This window comes from Dendropsophus ebraccatus, chromosome 15 (genome assembly GCF_027789765.1).
Source record: "Dendropsophus ebraccatus isolate aDenEbr1 chromosome 15, aDenEbr1.pat, whole genome shotgun sequence".
Classification (NCBI taxonomy): Eukaryota; Metazoa; Chordata; class Amphibia; order Anura; family Hylidae; genus Dendropsophus; species Dendropsophus ebraccatus.
The window spans coordinates 65,364,016-65,389,547 of NC_091468.1; the positions used below are offsets into that span (position 1 = coordinate 65,364,016).

General features: G+C 43.6%; 1 protein-coding gene across 5 annotated transcripts in view; it reads right to left on the bottom strand.

The window, feature by feature from the left end:
* RGS17 (regulator of G protein signaling 17) overlaps window positions 1-25,532 on the bottom strand; it is a 79,923-nt gene that overhangs the window by 13,756 nt on the left and 40,635 nt on the right. For 4 of the 5 annotated variants that reach the window (XM_069954619.1, XM_069954620.1, XM_069954622.1 and 1 more), the window contains exons 2-3: window positions 12,401-12,538; window positions 1,597-1,686 (exon numbers count right to left, since the gene is read on the bottom strand). In XM_069954619.1, coding sequence (XP_069810720.1) covers window positions 1,597-1,686; window positions 12,401-12,519 — 209 coding nt within the window. In that variant the 5' untranslated portion in view covers window positions 12,520-12,538. The remainder of the gene's footprint in view (window positions 1-1,596; window positions 1,687-12,400; window positions 12,539-25,532) is intronic. The other variant, XM_069954623.1, reaches the window with a different exon arrangement.

A 25,532-nucleotide genomic window follows, 5' to 3' on the forward strand; every position in this document is an offset into this window, starting at 1 on the left:
ATCAGTATCCATACATAGATCGGTGGGAGGGGGTCTTCCTTAGGAGGTTACCATAGGCTATCTGGCGTATAATCTGGGACGTAGCTAAGACCCCCATCTGCACCACTTATAAAGAGAGCCAATATAAGCTGATGCTGTTCTGGTACCATATGTCGGAGGTCCTACATGCTATTAATCCAACTCACCCTAACATTTGTTAGAGATGTCAAGGTGGTGTGGGGTCTCTTCCTTATATTTATTGGCCCTGCCCCCTCAATGTCCCATACTGGAACTTGGTGAAGGCTTCAGTCAAAGAGATCATGGACTGGTGATCCCATTGGATCTGGTGTTTTATCCTCTTATTGTTGCATCCACTAAATTGGGACTTAATATATCGAACAAGGTGTCTTATAGCCAAACATTGGAAGAGACCATCCCGCAAACCCAAAATGACCTCTTTGTGCATATGTTTGATGTACGTAACATGGAACAAATGACGGCAATGACCAAAAACAGACTAGGGCTCTTTAAAGGGGTTGTCCATCGAAAATCTTTTTTTTTTCTTCCCTTTTGTCTCTTGTCTTGTCTTCCCCATTAATCTCTTTAGGTTTGAATATTATAGAAAAGCTTACCTTTTTTGTTTCTTTTATCCTTACAACAATTATTGTATGGCTTCAGACATGGCCCTAGATACTTTTTGTGGGTCATAGGGCGTCCATTTAGGCTATAAGTTAACTATACAAGTGATGCAAGATTGTTTCTCCATGAGTATTAGGCAAATAGCTTCAAAGGGCTATTCCAAGATAAAATAAACTTGCCCTCTATCCACAGGATAGGGGACAAGTGAGAAATTGGAGGGGGTCTGATCTCAGTACCCTCCAGCAATCTCTGTATCGGACCGTGGCTCCTTTGTTTTGAATAGAATCGCAGGTACGGTACGTGACTGGCTCTATTTATAACTATGGAGCCGTTAGAAAGAGCCGAGTGCTGTACTCTGCTCTCTCTGGCAACTCCATAGAGAATGAATGGAGCCGCTGGAGAAAGCCAAGTACAGCAGTCGGTTCTTTGCAACGGCTCCATAACAATGAATAGAGCCGCGGGTCATGTGCCTTACCCACAAAACAAAGGAGCCGAGGACCAATAAGGAGATCATCAGGGGTTAGAGAGGTCGGACCCCAATCCCCCCCTGTCCCCCCCCCCCCCCCCGCAATCTCTTACTTGTCCTCTATCCTGTATATAGGGGACAAATTATTTAAATAAGATATTAAAATAAAGAGATGCAAAAAAAAATAAGCAAAAAATAAATAAATAAATAAAAACAAAACCTGTTTCTATGAGCATACTGTACTATGCTGGCATCGACTTGTCATTATAAATACCGTCATATGAGTTGGGAAGAATTTTTGTCACTAGACTCTTGTAACCAAGAGCATGTGATGGGCTCAGCAGAGAAGATGCAGCACGCTCGGGCTGAGAACAGATTTTACAGTCTTTCATCTCTCCGCACATGCCTTGAGGTTAACCTAAAAAAAGAACTAGTCCGGGAAAATGCCCCTTAAGAGTTGAACAATTTGAATAGTTGACACACTGCATAGTAGCATTGAAATGGGCACTCACCTTTCTTCTACAGCTTGGATAGTCTCCATCTTTGTGGTGTGGGGCGTTCTTCCTGAATTTTCACCTCTATCTTCATTCCTAACAGTGAGGCTGCAATGTAGTACAACACTTTATTTTGTCTAGAGAAAGTTAAGTAATTTAAACAAATCATTAAATGCACTTCATTAATAGATACCCAAAGGATATTATTGCCCCACGTCAGGCCACCAGATATCATAAGGTAGGAATAGGAATAAGGTAAGGTAGAGCAAAAACAAACAATTTGCAGGTCAGCCCCATTCAAGTTAAAGGGGTACTCCGGCAAAAATTATTTTCTTTCAAATCAACTGGTTTCAGAAAGTTATATAGATTTGTAATTTGCTTCTGTTTAAAAATATCAAGTCTTCCAGTACTTATCAGTTGCTGTATGTCCTGCAGGAAGTGGTGTTTTCTTTCCAGTCTGACACAGTGCTCTCTGCTGCCACCTCTGTCCGTGTCAGGAACTGTCCAGAGCAGCAGCAAATCCCCATAGAAAACCTCTCCTGCTCTGGACAGTTGCTGACAAATGACAAATCTATATAACTTTCTGACACCAGTTGATTTAAAAGAAAAGAGTGACCTCTTCTAAATACTGAAAGATGAGTTTTATAACAATGAGCCATGAAAGCGATCAAAGGGGTAAACCGCCATTTGCTATATATATATATATATATATATATATATATATATATACACACACAGGTGTGTTCACATATGCTGTTATTGGTCCCTTCCCTTATCCTTCATGGCTTATTAGACCTTACAGTACATACGTCTAAGTTGGATGCACATATAAGAATCTCGGAACTCACAAGGCTCTGCAATTTCTCTTTATTCCATGAATGGAAAGGTTTTTACATATTTTTTACACATTTCGGCGTAAATCTTTATCAACTGTGTTAATATCGGCTTACAGACACAGTTGATAAAGGTTTATGAACAGGCTGAAATGCAAGCGCAGATAAATCTCCCCCATCTGTGTCAATGGGAAAGTGCAAGAAAACTGTAATTCCGTAGAAGCATTGGTTCTATTGGACAATGTGGGGTCCCACAAAGGTATCATCAAGAGTTCCTACAGGTCTGTAATAAAGACTTCGGGGGAGATTTATCAAACATGGTGTAATCTGTGAGGAATGATAGGTGGAATCTGATTGGTTGCTAGGGGCGACTGAGCCAGTTTCACCTTACACCATGTTTACGCCTAGAAAGCAGGTCTAGATGTTTGCACAACGTCTGCTCTGGGCGCAGGTCCGGCCCGCTACACTAGGAGGCGTGCGCCTCTTTGTAAATTCGGAAGGGGAGAAGGGGACGGGGCTTAAAGGGGTTGTCCGAGATATTTTGATAAACTAGCATTGCATTGACCTCTGTGGATGTTGCATATTCTACATACACTTCTATTTTTTATTTAGAGCGCTTACTGTGTTCTCAGGCTCAGTCACATGACCACTCTGCCTGTGTTTTCTTTACTTCCTGTGATGTCACGTTCCCTTTCTGTTTCCTGTTCCTGCCAGTGAGGGAACAGTGAGTCATCAGGTGGGTGGGGTTATGCATCCACATTTCTTTAGCCACACCCCTAACATCTAATTTACATCTGAGCCAAGAAGAAACTGCAGCAGTAAGGACAGCATGGCAGACTACAATCTGCGTACAGCACTGCAGCATAGGTTGGAGCTATAAACAGGAACTAGGGGGGTGATTTATCAAAACTTGTGCAGAGGAACAGGGAAGCCGTTGCCCATAGCAACCAGTCAGATTGTAGGTTTCATTTTTCAAGGCCTTTTTAAAAATAAAAGAAGGAATCTGATTGGTCGCTACGGGTAACTGCTTCCCTGCACAGGCTTTGCTAAACCTCCCCCTATATTGTTACTATTGTAGTGTAAAGATGTACAGTGTGAGATCAGTGCTGCTGCTGTGTGTAATATAGAGAGGAGAGAGGAGAGAGGCTGCTGTGTGTAATATAGAGAGGAGAGAGGCTGCTGTGTGTAATATAGAGAGGAGAGAGGAGAGAGGCTGCTGTGTGTAATATAGAGAGGAGAGAGGCTGCTGCTGTGTGTAATATGGAGAGGAGAGAGGAGAGAGGCTGCTGTGTGTAATATGGAGAGGAGAGAGGCTGCTGCTGTGTGTAATATAGAGAGGAGAGAGGAGAGAGGCTGCTGTGTGTAATATGGAGAGGAGAGAGGCTGCTGTGTGTAATATAGAGAGGAGAGAGGAGAGAGGCTGCTGCTGTGTGTAATATGGAGAGGAGAGAGGAGAGAGGCTGCTGCTGTGTGTAATATGGAGAGGAGAGAGGAGAGAGGCTGCTGCTGTGTGTAATATGGAGAGGAGAGAGGAGAGAGGCTGCTGCTGTGTGTAATATGGAGAGGAGAGAGGCTGCTGCTGTGTGTAATATAGAGAGGAGAGAGGCTGCTGTGTGTAATATGGAGAGGAGAGAGGCTGCTGCTGTGTGTAATATAGAGAGGAGAGAGGAGAGAGGCTGCTGTGTGTAATATAGAGAGGAGAGAGGCTGCTGCTGTGTGTAATATGGAGAGGAGAGAGGCTGCTGCTGTGTGTAATATGGAGAGGAGAGAGGCTGCTGCTGTGTGTAATATGGAGAGGAGAGAGGAGAGAGGCTGCTGTGTGTAATATGGAGAGGAGAGAGGCTGCTGCTGTGTGTAATATAGAGAGGAGAGAGGAGAGAGGCTGCTGTGTGTAATATAGAGAGGAGAGAGGCTGCTGTGTGTAATATAGAGAGGAGAGAGGCTGCTGCTGTGTGTAATATAGAGAGGAGAGAGGAGACTTCACCTCATGGCAGTCACCATTCTATCTATATCTTGCTGAGGTAACAGAATCCTGCCTCATAGAACCCCCCACCCACCTGTAGGATGGCAACTGTAGTGTATATGTAATCCAGGACTACAACTCCTAACATGTACAGGTGGGCTGGGGTTTGTAGTCGTACAAGATAAAAGAGTGGAAAAACTAGTGGATTTGATAACATAAGTAACTGGCAGACACTGAGCCACCATGCTGCTCAAAAGAGGCTTGTGGTAAGGCTAGGTTCACACTGCATTTTTGCAATCCGTTTTTTTTTATGTTTTTTTTTTTTGCAAAAAACGGATGAAAAAAATGGATGCATTTGTGTGCATCCATTTTGATCCGTTTTTCCATTGACTTCCATTGTAAAAAAAAAAAAAAAAGATCAAAAAGGATCCGTTTTTTTTTGACGGACACAAAAACGTAGCTGACACTACTTTTGTGTCCGTTAAAAAAACAGATCCGTTTTTTTTTACAATGGAAGTCAATGGAAAAACGGATCAAAACGGATGCACACAAATGCATCCGTTTTTTGCAAAAAAAACAGACAAAAAAAAATGGATTGCAATAATGCAGTGTGAACCTAGCCTTACCACAAGCCTCTTTTGAGCAGCATGGTGGCTCAGTGTCTGCCAGTTACTTATGTTATCAAATCCACTAGTTTTTCCACTCTTTTATCTGTTGTACGACTACAAACCCCAGCACACATGTACATGTTAGGAGTTGTAGTCCTGGATTACATATACACTACAGTTGCCATCCTACAGGTGGGTGGGGGGTTCTATGAGGCAGGATTCTGTTACCTCAGCAAGATATAGATAGAATGGTGACTGCCATGAGGTGAGGTGTCACAGAGGAGAAAAAAGGTTAGAGAAAACCACTAGGGAAAGGGACAGATTACATATTATTCACAATTCCAATGAGAAAATATTGTTGGACAACCTCTTTAATCTAGGACTGGTGTACGAGGCTGCCGGTAATGATAAATGTCTCCCTATGTCTACGGGATTACAATGGTAAAACAGCTCTGTGCTCCTTAGCTGCCAATGTTTCACGTATTTTATGTTGATCTCTCATATCTTTATAACATGCTGGTCATTAAAGTGACTGTACCACCAGGCCCAGGCTGAAGCCCTGGAGGTGGCCGACCCACCCCCAGTGGGAAGAAACCCCAGTCCCTCCATGTCCATTAGAATCAATCCTCCCACTAAGGATGGGTTGGCCCGCCTCCAGTGCTTCAGCCTGGGCCTGGTGGTACAGTCACTTTAATGGGTCAAAACTCGTGTTGAGTGGACTTGCTCAACTGGTTGGGTTCAGCAACGTTCCGTAAAATCCTCTGTAAAAAAAATGAATTCATACCACCTTCCGAAAAATGTGACACTGACTCGTCTACCAAAAATGAAGCCCTCCATCATGGAGAAAAAAAAACCCCCGCTATGTTCTGCAAAATACGGCGACACAAACTTTTTTTTTAGAAAAAAGGTAACTGCCACTGTTCTGGGAGGAGTCTGATCAGTGGGGTCTGGGTGATGAAACCGCCGCCAATCACTAACATGAATGGGGGGAGATTCGCTGCCATACCCGCTCATTTCCATTTGGTACTGAGTGGCACGGTTTGACTCCCTACAAATCCCCCACACTGCTACTAAATAGGGATAAGTGGTGCCGAGCAGAAGCAGATGGACACAGAGCCCACTGATAAAATATTTTGCCATGTCCTAATGACAAGTTATGTCGGGGTTCTTCAAAAGGGGCATGGTGCCCAAAAACCATTCTAACAAAATCTAATCCAAAAGTCACTGAGCTCTGCTGGGTCACACTTAGGCTATGTTAATACAACGTATGTTTTGTATAAATAACGGCCATTGCAACAACGGCCGTGATTTATACAAACCATATTCATTGAATAGTGGCGGCAGAGAACCTGTCAGTTCACACAATGGGGCGGTTAATTCGGATGCGCCCGCATCTGAATACAGCAGAAATTAAGATCATCCGGCCGGTACTGCAGTCACAGAATGTCCGTTGTTATACGATGTCTGAACATGGCCTTAAAGGGGAAGTCCCGGCAAAATTAAAAAATGAAGGAAGGCAGGGGAGTGCAGGAAAATAATAAACTGTCACTGATTGGCTGATCGGGCAATGACTCGGGTATGTGATGTTGCAGCTGGTACCCGCTATCCTCCTGGATAAAATCTTTGAGTTGTGTAGTTTCCAAAATGGAATCATTTTCCAGGCGATCCTTGGGCTGTATCCACCCAAGGATACAGCCTTGTATGAAGGGAAACAAATCCTGCTGCGCTCATGTCTAATCTTTACCCCTATCCTATTACTATGACCTGTGTGCCTCTGGTAGGGTGTAGAGATGGCAGACCTGAGGGCTCCTCGGCACCATCTAACTATAGGCCCTATTACACAAAGCGATTAATTGGCTTAGTGTAATAGAAGACAATCATCCGCTGACATGCACGATGTCGGCTGATTGTTGTTTTTTAACATGTTGAAACGTCAACGATGAGGATAGCAGTGATATCCTACCGTTGCTCCATGTAATAGGAGTGGTCGCAGCAGACTGCAGTTATCTTCTATGGGCTGCCCAGACTATCTAGCGATCAACCGGCCACCCCCGCACGGCAGCGACCTGCGCCCCCCCCCCCCGCTCTTACCTGTGGGGAACGAGGAGCAAGCAAGTGCTGATCTGACAGGTCGGTGCTCGTTTGCTCCTGTGAATCGCCCCGTGTAATAGGGACTTATGTCACAGAGAGGTCAACTAAGTACACTGAGAGTGATTGCAGCATCTGAGAGGTTCAATGGTTGGGATCAGAGTTATTTCTGACCTTGGACGCGGAAGGTGGGTAGCTGTATAACCCGTCCCTTCACACGTACAGGATCTGCTGCAGATTTGATGGCGCAGATATGAAGTTGCAGATTCAGAGCAAATCTAATCTGGGCCATCAAATCTGCTGCAGATCTGTACGTGTGAATGAACCTTTTCACACTGCGAGTTTGAAGTGAAATCCACTGCGAATCCTGGTTGTGTGAAGTTCAATGGGGTCACTGTTTGTATTATAGCGGCCACTGTTTGTATTAAAGCGGCCACTGTTTGTATTATAGTGGCCATTGTTTGTATTATAGTGGCCACTGTTTGTATTATAGCAGCCATAGTTTGTATTATAGCGGCCATTGTTTGTATAATAGCGGCCACTGTTTGTACAATAGCGGCCACTGTTTGTATTATAGTGGCCACTGTTTGTATTATAGTGGCCATTGTTTGTATTATAGCGGCCAATGTTTGTATAATAGTGGCCACTGTTTGTATTATAGCGGCCATTGTTTGTATAATAGTGGCCACTGTTTGTATAATAGTGGCTACTGTTTGTATTATAGCGGCCACTGTTTGTATTATAGCGGCCACTGTTTGTATAATAGTGGCCACTGTTTGTATTATAGTGGCCATTGTTTGTATTATAGCTGCCATTGTTTGTATTATAGCTGCCACTGTTTGTATTATAGCGGCCATTGTTTGTATAATAGTGGCCACTGTTTGTATTATAGCGGCCATTGTTTGTATAATAGTGGCCACTGTTTGTATAATAGTGGCTACTGTTTGTATTATAGTGGCCATTGTTTGTATTATAGTGGCCACTGTTTGTATTATAGCAGCCATAGTTTGTATTATAGCAGCCACTGTTTGTACAATAGTGGCCACTGTTTGTATTATAGTGGCCATTGTTTGTATAATAGCGGCCACTGTTTGTATAATAGTGGCCACTGTTTGTATTATAGTGGCCATTGTTTGTATAATAGCTGCAATTGTTTGTATAATAGTGGCCACTGTTTGTATAATAGTGGCTACTGTTTGTATTATAGTGGCCATTGTTTGTATTATAGTGGCCACTGTTTGTATTATAGCAGCCATAGTTTGTATTATAGCGGCCACTGTTTGTACAATAGTGGCCACTGTTTGTATTATAGTGGCCATTGTTTGTATAATAGCGGCCACTGTTTGTATAATAGTGGCCACTGTTTGTATTATAGTGGCCATTGTTTGTATAATAGCTGCAATTGTTTGTATAATAGCGGCCACTGTTTGTATAATAGTGGCCACTGTTTGTATTATAGCGGCCATTGTTTGTATAATAGTGGCTACTGTTTGTATAATAGTGGCTACTGTTTGTATTATAGCTGCCACTGTTTGTATTATAGCGGCCATTGTTTGTATAATAGTGGCCATTGTTTGTATTATAGTTGCCATTGTTTGTATTATAGCTGCCACTGTTGTATTATAGCGGCCATTGTTTGTATAATAGTGGCCACTGTTTGTATTATAGCGGCCATTGTTTGTATAATAGTGGCCACTGTTTGTATTATAGCGGCCATTGTTTGTATAATAGTGGCCACTGTTTGTATTATAGCGGCCATTGTTTGTATAATAGTGGCCACTGTTTGTATTATAGCGGCCATTGTTTGTATAATAGTGGCTACTGTTTGTATTATAGCGGCCACTGTTTGTAATATAGCGTCCATTGTATAATAGTGGCCACTGTTTGTATTATAGCGGCCTCTGTTTGTATTATAGCTGCCACTGTTTGTATTATAGCGGCCATTGTTTGTATTATAGCGTCCATTGTTTGTATTATAGCGTCCATTGTTTGTATTATAGCGGCCACTGTTTGTACAATAGTGGCCACTGTTTGTATTATAGTGGCCATTGTTTGTATAATAGCGGCCACTGTTTGTATAATAGTGGCCACTGTTTGTATTATAGTGGCCATTGTTTGTATAATAGCTGCAATTGTTTGTATAATAGCGGCCACTGTTTGTATAATAGTAGCCACTGTTTGTATTATAGCGGCCATTGTTTGTATAATAGTGGCTACTGTTTGTATAATAGTGGCTACTGTTTGTATTATAGCTGCCACTGTTTGTATTATAGCGGCCATTGTTTGTATAATAGTGGCCATTGTTTGTATTATAGTTGCCATTGTTTGTATTATAGCTGCCACTGTTGTATTATAGCGGCCATTGTTTGTATAATAGTGGCCACTGTTTGTATTATAGCGGCCATTGTTTGTATAATAGTGGCCACTGTTTGTATTATAGCGGCCATTGTTTGTATAATAGTGGCTACTGTTTGTATTATAGCGGCCACTGTTTGTAATATAGCGTCCATTGTATAATAGTGGCCACTGTTTGTATTATAGCGGCCTTTGTTTGTATTATAGCTGCCACTGTTTGTATTATAGCGGCCATTGTTTGTATTATAGCGTCCATTGTTTGTATTATAGCGTCCATTGTTTGTATTATAGCGGCCACTGTTTGTACAATAGTGGCCACTGTTTGTATTATAGTGGCCATTGTTTGTATAATAGCGGCCACTGTTTGTATAATAGTGGCCACTGTTTGTATTATAGTGGCCATTGTTTGTATAATAGCTGCAATTGTTTGTATAATAGCGGCCACTGTTTGTATAATAGTGGCCACTGTTTGTATTATAGCGGCCATTGTTTGTATAATAGTGGCTACTGTTTGTATAATAGTGGCTACTGTTTGTATTATAGCTGCCACTGTTTGTATTATAGCGGCCATTGTTTGTATAATAGTGGCCATTGTTTGTATTATAGTTGCCATTGTTTGTATTATAGCTGCCACTGTTGTATTATAGCGGCCATTGTTTGTATAATAGTGGCCACTGTTTGTATTATAGCGGCCATTGTTTGTATAATAGTGGCCACTGTTTGTATTATAGCGGCCATTGTTTGTATAATAGTGGCCACTGTTTGTATTATAGCGGCCATTGTTTGTATAATAGTGGCCACTGTTTGTATTATAGCGGCCATTGTTTGTATAATAGTGGCTACTGTTTGTATTATAGCGGCCACTGTTTGTAATATAGCGTCCATTGTATAATAGTGGCCACTGTTTGTATTATAGCGGCCTCTGTTTGTATTATAGCTGCCACTGTTTGTATTATAGCGGCCACTGTTTGTATTATAGCGTCCATTGTTTGTATTATAGCGGCCACTGTTTGTATTATAGCGGCCACTGTTTGTATAGTAGTGGCCACTGTTTGTATTATAGCGGCCATTGTTTGTATAATAGTGGCCACTGTTTGTATAATAATGGCCATTGTTTGAATAACAGACATTATTTGTATAATAACGACCAAGTGCCGTCCCTTTATAGGACATTACAAGAGCGAGATAAGACCAAATAGATGGCAGGGCCAAAGGACTGAAGCGGCACCATAATAACTAGAGATGAGCGAACTTTTCAAAAGTTCGTTCTGACCGGACTTCCGGATTTTTTTTTAAAAGTTCGGTTTGACCGATCTTCGGATTTCATAGTTTAAAGCATCTATATGATACGGGGGTAGTGTATTTGGTTGAATTTAGGGCTCTACATGTCAGTAACATCATTATCTTTTCAATATCTCAATGTCAATTTTTTTTTTTTTAGACTTCAATATTCACCATTACAGGAACAATGCAGGAAATTCACTATTACAGGGTCTATGCAGGAAAAAGGTCACAAATGCAGTGAAGGAGCAGTCTCTCCACTACACTCTCGCAAGGGTCCAACTATAGTACTTGTATATCTGTATAGCACTTTTTTTTTAGAGTTTTATGCTACACACATGCACCAGGTATATTTGTCTCTCAGGATAACACGTATGTGATAGACAATATCACAAGGATCCAACTATAGTACTTATATATCTGTAGAGCACGTTTTTGTTCCGTGCACCCTTTGCTGTCCTATGCCTATCTATCTATCTATCTATCCATCCATCCATCCATCCATCTATCTATCTATCTATCTATCTATCTATCTATCTTTCGCCCTCTCTATATTTTTCTCTCAATCACTAGATCTTTCTCCTCTTCGCTTTCCTAATCTTTTGGTCTTTGCTTTTATACAATTGCTTCTCAGTAGTCTGTAGTACAGCAGCATCAGCAGCAATTTGTCAATGAAGAGCTCTGTGCACTGCTAACCATATGCTTCCTCTCTCTCTCTGTGCAGACTGCGTCGTGCGGTCATGTGACCGCTCCACTTGAAGCAATACCCGGGGGTGGACTAGTGCAAGATCCCTGCTGATTGGATGTGTTCCGGGCATCATGGGAAAGCGCTTTTCCTGCCCGGAACACTTCCTGCTTTCTAAAATGGCGGCTGTCCAGAGCAGGAGAGGTTTCCTATGGGGATTTGCTACTGCTGTCGACAGTTCCTGACATGGACAGAGGTGACTGCAGAGAGCACTGTGTCAGATTGGAAAGAATATACCACTTCCTGCAGAACATGCAGTAGCTGATAAGTACTGGAAGACTTGAGATTTTTAAATAGAAGTAAATTACTAATCTGTATAACTTTCTGGCATCAATAGATATATAATTTCAAGCTTGAAGCTAAAAAACAAGTTGGTTTAAAATTTGTGGAGGAACCAGCCAAATCACTAATCTTAGAGTATTACATGGGAGTGGGATATTAAGTGAGATATAGTGGGATATTGAGTGGGATATAGTTGGATATTGAATGGGATAAAGTGGGATACTAAGTAGGATATAGTGGGATATAGTGGGATATGGTGGGATATTGAGTGGGCTATATTAGGATATTGAGTGGGATATAGTGGGATATGGTGAGATATTGAGAATTTTTGCAGTGGTTGCGGGCACTCCATATTCTGACAAGACAGTTTTTTCTAATTTAAAGGGATATTCTCATCTCCAAGAGTTATAATCCCCAGGATAAGGGATAACTAGTGGTCTGACCATTGGGACCTCCACTGATCCTGAGAACGGGGAGAAAAATTCCCCCAGATGAACTGAATGCAGGACAATCTTTGTCCGTTCTGGTGATCAGTGGTCAGCCCCGCACTCAGCAGTCTGTTATCCCCCCGTGAATCTATCCCTTTAAGTCATTAGGTTAAGGCAATGATTAACGTCATTTTATTTACCTGCATCAGATAAGGAAGCAAATATACTGCAAGACATACCATGAGCAGCTGCAACAGCAGCACCAGCAGAAGCAGCAAGTGTTCGGCCTTTGGTTCCCCCCAGGAGCTTGCGGTACCGTCGAGGTTTCTTCATTTTGCGACTGCTGCCTCTTTCTCATTTCAGCAATTCCTCTGTGGCTGAAGAACAAAGGGAGAGGAAACCATCAGTCCCGGGGGTCCCCGGCTGTGACCGAACCGAGAACACAATGCAACAGATCTACTAATGCACCACAATTCTACTGTCATTTGTTCCCGAAAGAACTCGCATTACTTACTACTGCCTCATTTATTATGGGATTCAGAATCCCTTTAAGTCACTGTTTGCTTGGGTGGGATGTGGTCCTGGCAAAAAGAGACTTGTAAAAATTTTACTCCTTCATGTACATATCAGCTGCTGTATGTCCTGCAGGAAGTGGTGGATTCTTTCCAGCCTGGTATGGTGCTCTGTGCTGCATTGGAGGTAAGTAGAACTCCTCAGGCAGTCGAAAAATGATCAGGACCTTCATAATCAAACTGCAGAGGTCCCGATCTGTAAGTGACAGGAGCTGCTCCTGTTACTTAGACTTAAACGCCTTATTTGCTGCGGCCGTCATTAACAGTGAGGGCCCGGCTGCCCGTCATTAACAGTGAGGGCCCGGCTACCTGTCATTAACAGTGAGGGCCCGGCTGCCCGTCATTAACAGTGAGGGCCCGGCTGCCCATCATTAACAGTGAGGGCCCCGCTACCCGTCATTAACAGTGAGGGCCCGGCTACCCGTCATTAACAGTGAGGGCCCGGCTGCCTGTCATTAACAGTGAGGGCCCGGCTGCCCATCATTAACAGTGAGGGCCCGGCTGCCCATCATTAACAGTGAGGGCCCCGCTACCCGTCATTAACAGTGAGGGCCCGGCTACCCGTCATTAACAGTGAGGGCCCGGCTGCCTGTCATTAACAGTGAGGGCCCGGCTGCCCATCATTAACAGTGAGGACCCGGCTGCCCGTCATTAACAGTGAGGATACTGCTGCCTGTCATTAACGGTGAGGGCCCGGCTGACTGTTATTAACGGTGAGGACCCGGCTGCCCGTCATTAACGGTGAGGACTCGGCTGACTGTTATTAACAGTGAGGATACTGCTGCCTGTCATTAACGGTGAGGGCCCGGCTGCCCGTCATTAACAGTGAGGACCCGACTGCCCGTCATTAACGGTGAGGACCCGGATGACTGTTATTAATGGTGAGGGCCCGGCTACCTGTCATTAACAGTGAGGGCCCGGCTGCCTGTCATTAACAGTAAGGGCCCGGTTGCCCGTCATTAACGACGAGGGTCTGGCTGCTGATAGTTCAGGAGCTGAGCTCGCTTCATAGCGCCGTAACACATAACAGAGTAGAAATACAGCATGGGTCGTTTAGGGGTTAAAGGGGTAGTTCACTAAAATACCAAGTCTTCTAGTACTTATCAGCTGCTGTATGTCCTGCAGGAAGTGGTGTATTCTTCCCAGTCTGACACAGTGCTCTCTGCTGCCACCTCTGTCCATGTCAAGAACTGTCCAGAGCTGCAGCAAATCCCCACAGAAAACCTCTCCAGACTGGAAAGGATATACCCCTTCCAACATGACATACAGCAGCTGGTAAGTACTAGAAGACTTGACATTTTTTAATAACTTTTTATTTTATTTTTTTAATAGAAGTACATTACAAATCTCCGGCACCAGCTGATTTGAAAGATAAAAAAAAAGTTGACTTGAAAGAAACATTTTTTGGGTGAACTACCCCTTTAAGTGATAACAGGACTTATCCACAATATGACCAGATTCAAACACCAGGAGAAAAAGGGAACCCCAGCCATACAAAAAAAGCAAAAAACACACACACAGACAGCCCAGCCGCTTCAAACACAAAAGAAAAAAGCATTGTGGCCTCATGTTTTTGTATTTCTAAAAGCAATAAACCTCCCATAAGGAAAAGCAATGACCAGAGTGCTGCATACTATTACAGGCCCGATCCCGCCACTTCAGTCGTCGGCCCCTTTGTTTCTCGCACAGCAGGGCCCCCACATATTAATTAGAATCACACAACAAACTATTATGTCATCCTGAGAATTCCATCCAATGTGTTGTGTTTTAGGCAGAAAAGAATAAATGATGAAAACAACAAAAATAAATAAATAAATGAATGATTGGATGGAAAGAAGAGTCTGCCTCGCGGCCTCGATTCATTGCCTCCAAATTTCAGCTGCTAATTACATCATTTTTTCCAGCAGTAAAACGCTCGCTCGCTTCAAAAGGAACATTTGCCGAACTGTTGTGCAATTCTTATAAATAATGATTTGGGGTTTAATTATGTTGATAAATGGTGGAAGTAGAAATGCAATACACACACTTTTTGTATATTCCAAGTCTTTGTACATAGATTATATAGCACACAATTGTTTCTCTTCCCTCCGTAATAAGTAACAAGCAGAAGCATCCATTAGTAGCCGTCTAATGTGCACAGTTCCTTTCTTGGATGACATATGTATAAAGATTGTCATACTCTTTCGATAACTGACGGGATACTTCGGCCATCAGTTATTTGCCCCGTCCTCCCCATACACACAATGGCGTGGCCGAGCGATCCTGTGTTCTCTATACTAAGGCCACGTTCACACAACGTATGTTTAGCATAAATCACGGACGTTGTTGCAATTTGCAACAACGGCCGTAATTTAAGCTAAACATACGTTGCATTTGAATGAATGCAATCCATGCCAGAGCATATACACACAGTATACACTCTGGCCAGGATTTTATCCGGCTGCACGAAAAACTGATATGTCAGTTTTCTGCGGCCGATATTCATTGAATAGCGGCCGCACAGACATGTCAGTTTACACAATGGAGCATGCGGCTCCGGCCGCACGCTCCATTGTGTGCAGAGGTGAATTGGGATGCGGGCGCACATGAATATGCCTGCATCTGAATCATCCGACTGGTATAGCAGTACAGGCTGGGATGATCTTCAGTAACACCAGACGTTCTGTGACCTGGAATTGCCGGTGTTATACGCAATGTGAACATGGCTTAAAGCTGCAGCCAGAGAGCTCTGTCTGTGGCTTATCTCTCCCAGAACAATTTTCCATCACACCCAACCCCTTTTTTTTATCAACATCAGTGGAGAATCGGGATAGCCCCAGACACCTTATACCGATGGGTGAACCTGCAGCAAACTGCAGCTACAGTAGACAAAAGTATAAAGGGTATGGGGACCTTTCGGCTATGTTCACACATCATTTTTTGAGCCTCAAATGCATTTTTTTAAATAGCTCAAAAACAGATGAAATGCTTTTTTGAAAATTTTTAAAATTTTTGGTTTGTTATGTGGGACAAGGGGGTATAAGCACTGATTTATTTTTGAGTTAAAAAAAAAAAGTCAAGTTACGTCGTCTGTCCTTTCTTTTGGCGTGTATGTTGAGCGATATTTTATGAGGCAACTCACAACCCCATGTAATCCCGAAGTAAGAACAAGATAATTGTCTAGATGGCATGATCACTGCAAGTTCTTCAGCAACTTGACCTCAGATTAACTCTCCCAGCATAACAAAGATGCTACAATGTTGCAGAAATAGCCTGTCAGTTACTTGTTTACATCAGCTGTCTCAGAAGGGAGGGGGGAGGAGAGGGAGACAGAGAGAAAAGCTCACACACAGATTTTTGTATCTTTAGCAGAAAGCACCAGTTCAGAACTGGGGGAAGGAGACTGAATAGATAATAACAAGTATGGAAGGAATTGTTAGTCTCACCACGGGCAGCAACATATCAAAAGTTATGTTTGAGTTGAATACCCCTTTAACCCTTAGAGGACCGGGCCAATTTGCATTTTTGCACTTCCGTTTTTTTTTCCTCCTTGTGCTTAAAAGGCCTTAGCACTTGCATTTTTTACCTAGAGACCCACATGAGCCCTTATTTTTTGAGCCACTAATTGTACTTTGCAATGACAGGCTGATTTTTTTCATAAAGTACACTGCATAACCAAGAAAAAAATCAGTGTGTGGTGAAATTGATTAAAAAAGGGGGGGGGGGGGGGGGGGGTAGGTGATTTAAACTTTTAATAGGGGAGAGGGCTTTTTATTAATAACAACACATATTTTTTTTTACACTTATACTAGAAGTCCTCCTGGGGTTAGGGTTATTCCCCTGGAGTTAGGATTATTCCCCTCGGATTAGGGTTATTCCCCCTGGGAGACTTCTAGTATAAGTACACTGATCTCTCATTTAGATCAATGCAGTATATTTATACTGCATAGGTCAATGAGATAGGCACTCGATTGCTTTCGGCTGCTGCAGCGAAAAGCAATCGAGTGCCGAGCCGGGATCAGCGCGGATCACCCCTCCGTGACTATGTCGCGGGGGGGAGTTGGGGGGGAGCAATCCATCCCACTAGACACCAGGGAATGGCTGTAATGAAGTCTTCAGATGCAGCTGTCAACTTTGACAGCTGCATCTGAATACTAAATTAGCAGGCTCAGCGATTGGACTGTGCCTGCTAATAGCCGCGGTCCCGGGCGACAAGCGTCACCTGGGAACGCGGCAGTTCTGAAGTCCCCTAGGGGACCGCTGGACGTACGGGTACTCCCAGGGTCGTCTAGGAACTAAACAGTTTTGCGCTGTTGTCCTGTAGCATGAAGATGTAAGTTTTGGAGCTCTGAACTCTCCATAACACATTGTCTGAAAACCTCTTCTGCTCTGGACAGTTCCTGACATAGACAGAGGTGGCAGCAGAGAGCACTGTGTCAGATTGGAGAGAATACACTGCTTTCTGCGGGACACACAGCAGCTGCTAAGTACTGGAAGACTGGAGATTTTTAAATAGAAGTAAATTACAAATAAATTTAACTTTCTGACACCAGTTGATGTGAATGAAAAAGATTTTAGCTGGATAATGATCAGGGCTTTTAAAAGGTCTTGATAGGTAGATGACCTAAAAGAAATACCTGGAAAGCAGAAAGCAGTGCACCACTGGAACAACCGGTACAAGAAATTGGACAGGTGTGTATTTTATGTTATTCTTAAGCTACCCTTTAAAAGCATTTGCTGGATAACCCCTTTAAAGGAGAAGTCTGGCGTAAAATTTTTATTAAAGGACAACTCCGGCGGGACCCCCAAAAAAACAAAAACATAGACACACACAGACACCATACTCACCATCCCTCCGGTGACGATCACCACTCAATTCGCCCGCCGTACGCCTCACCGCCACCTGCGTCCTCCGTCCAGCGATGTCTCTTACTTCCGGGTCCATGGGAGAGAAAAGGCTGCCAGTGCGCTTGCGCACCGGCAGCCTTTTCATTGGCTGGAGTGCATCACATGGCTTCCAGCAAGCTCAGCCAATCAGGGCTGAGCAAGCTGGAAGCCATGTGATGCGCTCCAGCCAATGAAAAGGCTGCTGGTGCGCATGTGCACCAGCAGCCTTTTCCATCCCATTCACTTTCAATGAAGATGCCGAGGAGGAAGAAGACCCGGACCGCCCCCCGACTCTGACGTCGTCGTCACCAGATGCCGCCCGGGAGAAGAGGACCGTGACCGTAATCGGTAATGTATACATTCTTTAACTTCTGGGGTGGGGGGTCGGGGGTCCGAAAGTGGGGGGAGGGGGCCTGACCGGGTATTTAACCACATTACAAAGTTATATAACTTTGTAATGTGTGTTAAATAAGCCAAAAAATTTTTTCGTGGGAGTTGTCCTTTAAAGTACTGTATTGCCCCCTAAAAGTTATACAAATCCCCAATATACACTTATTACGGGAAATGCTTATAAAGTGCTTTTTTCCCTGCACTTACTACTGCATCAAGGCTTCACTTCCTGGATAACATGGTGATGTCACTTCCTGGACAACATGGTGATGTCACTTCCTGGATAACATGCTGATGTCACTTCCTGGATAATATGGTGATGTCACTTCCTAGATAACATGGTGATGTCACTTCCTGGATAACATGGTGATGTCACTTCCTGGATAACATGGTGATGTCACTTCCTTGATAATATGGTGATGTCACTTCCTGGATAACATGGTGATGTCACTTCCTGGATAACATGGTGATGTCACGACCCGACTCCCTGAGCTGTGCAGGCTGTGGCTGCTGGAGAGGATGATGGCAGAGGGATGCTCAGTGTCCCTGCAGTGCCCTGTGTCCCTCTGCCATCATCCTCTCCAGCAGCCACAGCCCGCACAGCTCTGGGAGTCGGGTCGCGACATCACCATATTATCCAGGAAGTGACATCAACAAGGTATGCAGGAAGTGAGATCACCATGTTATCCAGGAAGTGACATCACCATGTTATCCAGAAAGTGACATCACCATGTTATCCAGGAAGTGACATCACCATGTTATCCAGGAAGTGAAGCCTTGATGCAGTAGTAAGTGCAGGGAAAAAAGCACTTTATGTGCATTTCCCGTAATAAGTGTATATTGGTGATTTGTAAAACTTTTAGGGGGCATATGAAGAAAAGTCTTTAACTTTTTTGTTTTTTTCCTACTTAAATGGGATCTTTGCAGTGTTTCTTATACAAATGTGGTTCTTCATAAATAGTTGTCCTCCATAATCCACACAACCTGTAATGCACATTCAATGAGCCGTCATCCCCATCCCTGCATACAATAACAATGACTGATAGACGCCATGATTTAGCAAAACTCTGAAATCGTATTAAACTCATTTTACTAAAGCGAGAAGACACTAGGTGGCAATGTTATCAAAGGACCAAGCCAAGTGCGACAGGTTCTTACCTCTGCATTTGGACTGAAGAAATAACCTTCTGCTATGCAGTAGGAGAATATGACTATTAGCAGTGATCAGTGTATAGGAGCTACCCTGTGCGGTTACATAATAGTGTGAGCACCAGGCAATATAGTGTGGACTATTTTTCCTCCATGGATTGCATCTACACATAGGCGGACAGCACAGAGCTGGAGCACAGGGATAAGGAAATTACCTGTGTATTCCACAGGGGGAAAAAAAATTCTAAAGGAGTTTACATATCCATAGTAGCAGTTCTATTATTAAGGGTAACTGTTCAAAGGGGTACTACAATAAAAAAAAATTCTGTTTAAATTAACTGGTTTCAGAAAGTTATATAGAGTTGTAATTGATAACATTTTAAAAATCTCCACTCTTCCAGTACTTAACAGCTGCTGTATGTCCTGCAGAAAGTGGTGTATTCTTTCCAGTCTGTCACAGTGCTCTCTGCTGCCACCTCTGTCCATGGCAGGAAGTGTCCAGAACATAATGGGGATTTCCTACTGCTCTGGACAGTTCCTGTCATGGACACAGGTGGCAGCAGAGAGCACTGTCAGAATGACAAGAAAAAAAAACCCAATTACTTCAGGACAGACAGCAGCTGATTAGTACTGGAAGACTGGATATTTTAAAATGGAAGTAAATTACAAATCTTTGGCACTTTCTGACACCAGTTGATTTAAAAGAATAACAAAATTTCACTGGAGTTTCCCTTTAATAATTACTGAGCTGGCACTGCCTTTAAAGTCATCCATGGTGGGAGCTAGATTGCCCTGGGGGTGCTCGGCCATTAAACCGCAGAATTCAAAAAAATCCAGACGTAGTAAAATCCACTTGTTTATTCAAGATAGAGACACATACACACAGGTCTGGTCCTCGTGATGTACAAACAGCCAAGGGCCATGTCGTGTCACACAGACCCTTTGTCAGGGCCAAGGCTGGGTACCAGACTTGTGTGTATGTGCCCTGATCTCCAGTAAACAAGCAAATATAAGAGAATCCAGGCACATCAGACACACATATATATATATATTACAAGGTCACTCTTGACATTAATTAGGATGAGCAATGCTTGTGTCTCCTCTTGTTACATACTAAATTTTGTCTTCTACCAATTAGTTTTAATGATTTTGCACAGAAAAATAAAATTTAAAGGGGTATTTTGGAGTTTACATGAAAAACTTAAAAGGCGACTGGAGAGACGTTACACACAAAGCAGCAGTGAAGGACTAATCCTACATTGCATATATGTATGATTACCTGGTTATCTGTTACATTGCTACTCCCAGGAGTGTAGCTACCATACAGGCATACCACACCACTGCTACGGGGCCTGTGCACTAAGGAGGTCCGCAAGCACCTGGCCTTTTAACTGTAAGCATTCAACATGACCTCTCACAGTTAAATGCTGTGATTGGTTTCCTGTCCTGCCAGTCTCTCTAGTGGCCAGAGGCAGCATTGCACCTCCATCCACAAGAGCCCTCCCAACATTCTCACGAAGCCCGACGCAGTTCCCCTGTGTTCATTCTTCCAGCTCCCCGGAGCACAAGAGACACCCCACTTACCCTAGGCAGCTGGGAGAATGAAGGAATGCCAGGAAACTGTGCCGTGCCTGGTATGTGTGGGGTGTGGGGGATTTGCTATGGGGACCCATGAATCTTAGCTATGACCCTGGCTACTCCCCATGTGCTCTTTATCAGCACACCATGACAGCAACCCATGTGGATAGCAGACTGCAATTCCCATTGTGGTGTCCCACCACGGGTGTTTCTAGTCTTTACACCCCTAGCAAAAGTCTGTACTCCAAAGTGAAAGTGGTAATGAAGTAGTACCTAAGTTTTGCCACTATACTAAATGTATATTGTGTACCTAAGTATTGCACAGCTGTATGCAACTAAAGGGTTATTGTTTTAGGATCTGTGCACCAATGGGAGTTCTTTCTCTTTTCTACCTATCTTTAACCTTCTCTTTCTTTTGCACTCTCTTCCCACCCACTCACAGCACACCTTACAAATGCTGTAGAAGGAAGTGACATGGGGAGAGGAAGTGTAGCCACACCTTAGTGAGTCTTACTCTGGCTTTGGTAGAGGAAGGACGCAAGCCAGAACATTCCCTGTAGTAGCAAAGGAGGGACCTGGCTTATGCCAGGTCCCCTGTGGACAGAGTTCTGGTTGGTCTCTGTAGAGAACAGATGCACACAAGACACCTTAGTGCTTGTTTCTTGAAAGAAGCACTTCTACACATTATGCAGTCCTGAACACCTACTTAGAGAGGACAAGTCAGGGATCACTGAGAACCAATCTAAAAGTGCAGGACAGTATCCAACATAAGAAAGGAACTGATCCGGATAGAGCAAAGTTGCTAGAAGCCTATGTACTCTATTTCGCAGCCCGGGCGTCATCAGAGAACTCTGACCACTCTGCTCATCCCAGGTAACAAGGTCTGAGGCTTGTGTCACCCTTATAGGACAGGTCAATTAGTGGTTCAAAAACTAAAGAGTCAAAACATGGGCACAAGTATTCTCTCTATTCTCAAGTATTCTACTTATTCTCTTTCTAAAGTTCTGGCAGAGCATAGTACTACATTGGGTTGGGACTCTTGACATCCTTCTCTCTGCTACTCTGAAACTCTTCTACCTCTCAGCACGCAACTCAGTCAGCAAAACTATAAACTCACAGCACAGATCGGGTTGATTCAAGGATATTATCAAGTCACGATCCTACTGTATATCACTGTATTAACCTTTCCTGCAGTAAAGAAGAAGGGGCTTCATAGCAGTTGGGCCCCCTCTCCCCAAGATGGCCCAACTGCCGTGAAACCCTACCTAGGTGACACTTTTCATACAGGAGAGGGGGCACAAATGCCGTGAAGCCCCACCTAGCTGACACTATTTATATAGGAAAGGGGGCCAACTGCCATGAAGCCCCGCCTAGGTTACACTGTCCATATAGAAGGGACCTAACTGCCATCAAGCTCCGCCTAGGTGGCACTGTCAGTATAGGAGAAAGTGCTCATCTGCTGTGAAGCCCCGCCTAGCTGACACTTTCCGCTGATGAAATAAAGCAATTTTAGAGCAGAAAGAAAACACAGACAAGTGTTATCCAGGTATATATGAAATGTGCAACATCTAAGCTTATGGATGGTGTGAAGAAGTCACATGAACTTGGTCTCTTTTGTTGCCAGGCAAGCTGTAACAAGGGGCGGGAAACAACAGAACAGTGACAGACTCTTGAGCAGTATAGGGGAAAGGAGACACTGTTGTTTCCTCTGTTTCTTTAATGGCTCAGGTGGATGCTATGATGTAAAACTGGGATTATTTGTAAAAGTTTAAATCCAGGGCAAGAAGCAGAGTAGAAAAGTGGGAAAGGTGTCAAATGATCTATAAGGGACCAGTGATTGCACCTATATGCTTTTAATGCATTCAATTTTTTATGGGATGGCTGGAGTTCCCCTTTAATGCTCTCCATTAAATCAGCCATCTATCCGGCTAAGGCCATGTTCCCACTTTGTAAGACACTGGCCATTCTACATAATCGGCTGGATGATCTTCACTCCTGATGAATTGGGATGCGGGCGCATCTGTGCGCGCCCGCATGCCAATTCCTCACTGCACACTATGGAGCATACGGCCGGAGACACTCGCTCCATTGTGTGCACTGACAGGTTTTCTGCGGCTGCTATTCAATGAATAGCTGCCACAGAAAACTGACATGTTAGTTTTTTGCAGCGCCACTAGCGATCCCGGCCGGAGTGAATACTATGGGGGACATTTATTAAGTCCAACGTTTTCTCCACTGGGCTTAAAAATGTCCCCGTAGTGCCGACACTACAGAGATTTATGTAGAGGCCCACAGCCTCTACATAGATCCCGTGTGCACCAGTGTGTGCGCCGAGGAAACTGACGCCAGCTCAGAGCTGGGGTAGGTTTCCTGATCATTTTTATGCAATAAAAATGTTAACTGAAGTGGACCCAGAGTCCGCGCCCACTCCACTCCAAGTGTTGGTGCTACATATATACAATAAAGTCTCTACAAATTCTCTATTGATTCCCAAAGGTATGCTTAAAGGGGTGGTGTCAGGAAGAAAACTAGGTCTGTACTGATACATACTGTATGATGCATTATGGGGAATGAAACCTATTTCTAATGTACAAGCATTTCTTTTAAATGTATCATTTGAGAAATATAGACTCAGTAATCCCCCCCCCCCCCCCCCCCCCCCACACACACACATTTGCCGTTTTGTTTGATAACCTGTTGCCCTTTGTTAAAGGGTTGGTCACTAAAGAAAAAATTTCTTTCCAATCAACTGGTGCCAGAAAGCGCCAGAGATCTGTAATTTCCAGTACTTATCAGCTGCTGTATGCCCTGCAGGAAGTGATATTTTCCCAGTCTGGAGAGCAGGAGTGGTTATCTCTGGTGATTTGTTACTGCACTGGACAGTTCCTGACATGAACAGCGGTGGCAGCAGAGAGCACCGTGTCAGACTGGAGAAAATACACCACTTCCTGCAGGACATATAGCAGCTGATAAGTACTGGAAGACCTGAGATTTTTAAATAAAAGTAAATTACAAATCTCTGGCTCTTTCTGGCATCAGTTGATGTGAAAGAAATATATATGGCCAAATATGGACAATATTCGCTTTGTGTAATAGGGCCTTTACACTAGCTATACGGCTTCTCGTCCTTTATGTACACCACTGATCACTGTTGGAGGGACATATCTTTTACAGCATTCAATGAGCCTCTATAGTTGGTTGCTCTCCAAATAAAAAATACAGACTGCACAACAAGGGAAACATTTCAAGATCATTCAATCATATCAGTTTTAGGCTATGTCCACACTGTGTCTTTTTTGGCAGTTTTGCAACCTTTTCTTGGATGGACGTCATTTTGATTTATGCAAATTAAGGCCGTAATTTGCCGAACACTTTGTGACCATAGCCATACTATGTACCTTTTTGCCTCTTTGTTCGGTATTGTGTTAACCTCCGCTTGCCCTTTCTCTTCAGGAGTTTTATATTCAATGAATGTGGTGTCCCACCACGGCTGTATCTAGTCTAAACACCCCTCGCACTAGCCTGTAACTCAAGTTTAAGTGGTAATGAAATAATGTATAAGATTTGCCACTAGATGTAACTAATATTATATATATATATATATATATATATATATATATATATGTCTGTACATTGCTGTAGTGACTCAAGGGTTAATATTTTGTTCAGGATCTGCACCACCAATAAGAGCTGTCCTTTCCTTCTGCCTATCTCTATCCTTCTTTCTCTTTGTGCTCTCTTCTCCACCACTCACAGGAGTTGTTACACACCCTGTAGGAAGTTGTCACATGGGGAGAGGAAGTGTAGTCACACACTTAGTCTGGCCAGTGTAGTCTAGTCTGGAGTGTGGTAGTGGACAGACGTATGGGAGACACAGAGACCTTCCTTCCTAAAGCAACACTTATTCTGACAATGCAGTGCTAAACACCTACAGAGAGGACAAGTCAGGGATCACCCCAACCCACGCCGTGAACATTTCTAAAAGTGCAGAACAGTATCCTATAGCAGAGGAACTGATCCGGATAGATCAAAGCAACACAGGTGACACCGGGACACCCTTGGACACTTCGCTCAACTCAGGTAACTAGGACTGGGGCTTGTGTCACCCTAGGATAACGGGTCACCCGACACTGTAGGGCAACAGGTGGTACAGGGACAACAAAGGTCGAAACACAGGCACAAGTATTCTTCTTCAAAAGTATTTTTCTTCTCAAGTATTCTACTTCAAAAGTTCTGGCAGAGTACAGTACTAAATTGGGTTGGAACTCTCAAGACAAACTTCTCTCCACTACTCTGAACTCTCAAGACCTACTCTTCTCCACTGCTCTAAACTCTCTCTACTCTTCTAAGCATGCAACCGAGCCAGCACTGCTGTTCCACTTCTACCTCACAGTTCTCGGTACTGATCTAGTTAAGTCCACGTTGTATCAAACTCACTTGTAAAGGAAGTTTATTTATTGTACTGGGACTCAGTAATTATTGCACCAGAACCTACACACAGGCTACACCGTCCTTGGGTCATCTCCCCTTTCTGTGGCCGGTACCGACAGTCTGGGTGGGTCATAACTCCACTCCCGACCACCGTGATAAGCGCCCAAGGGACCCATCACAACCCGGCTCACCGACCATTGGGGAACGGGTATAGCCAGCCTCAGAAAACTAAAAGCAGGTGTGCCTCATACCAGTGTTCTGATTCAGCACTAGTGTCACGATAACCTACCACCTGACTATATTCCACCGACCGACCACCACAGTAGTGGCCTCACTCAGTACCATCTAGCAAGTGACTGGTCGAGCAAACACACCATATGAATAC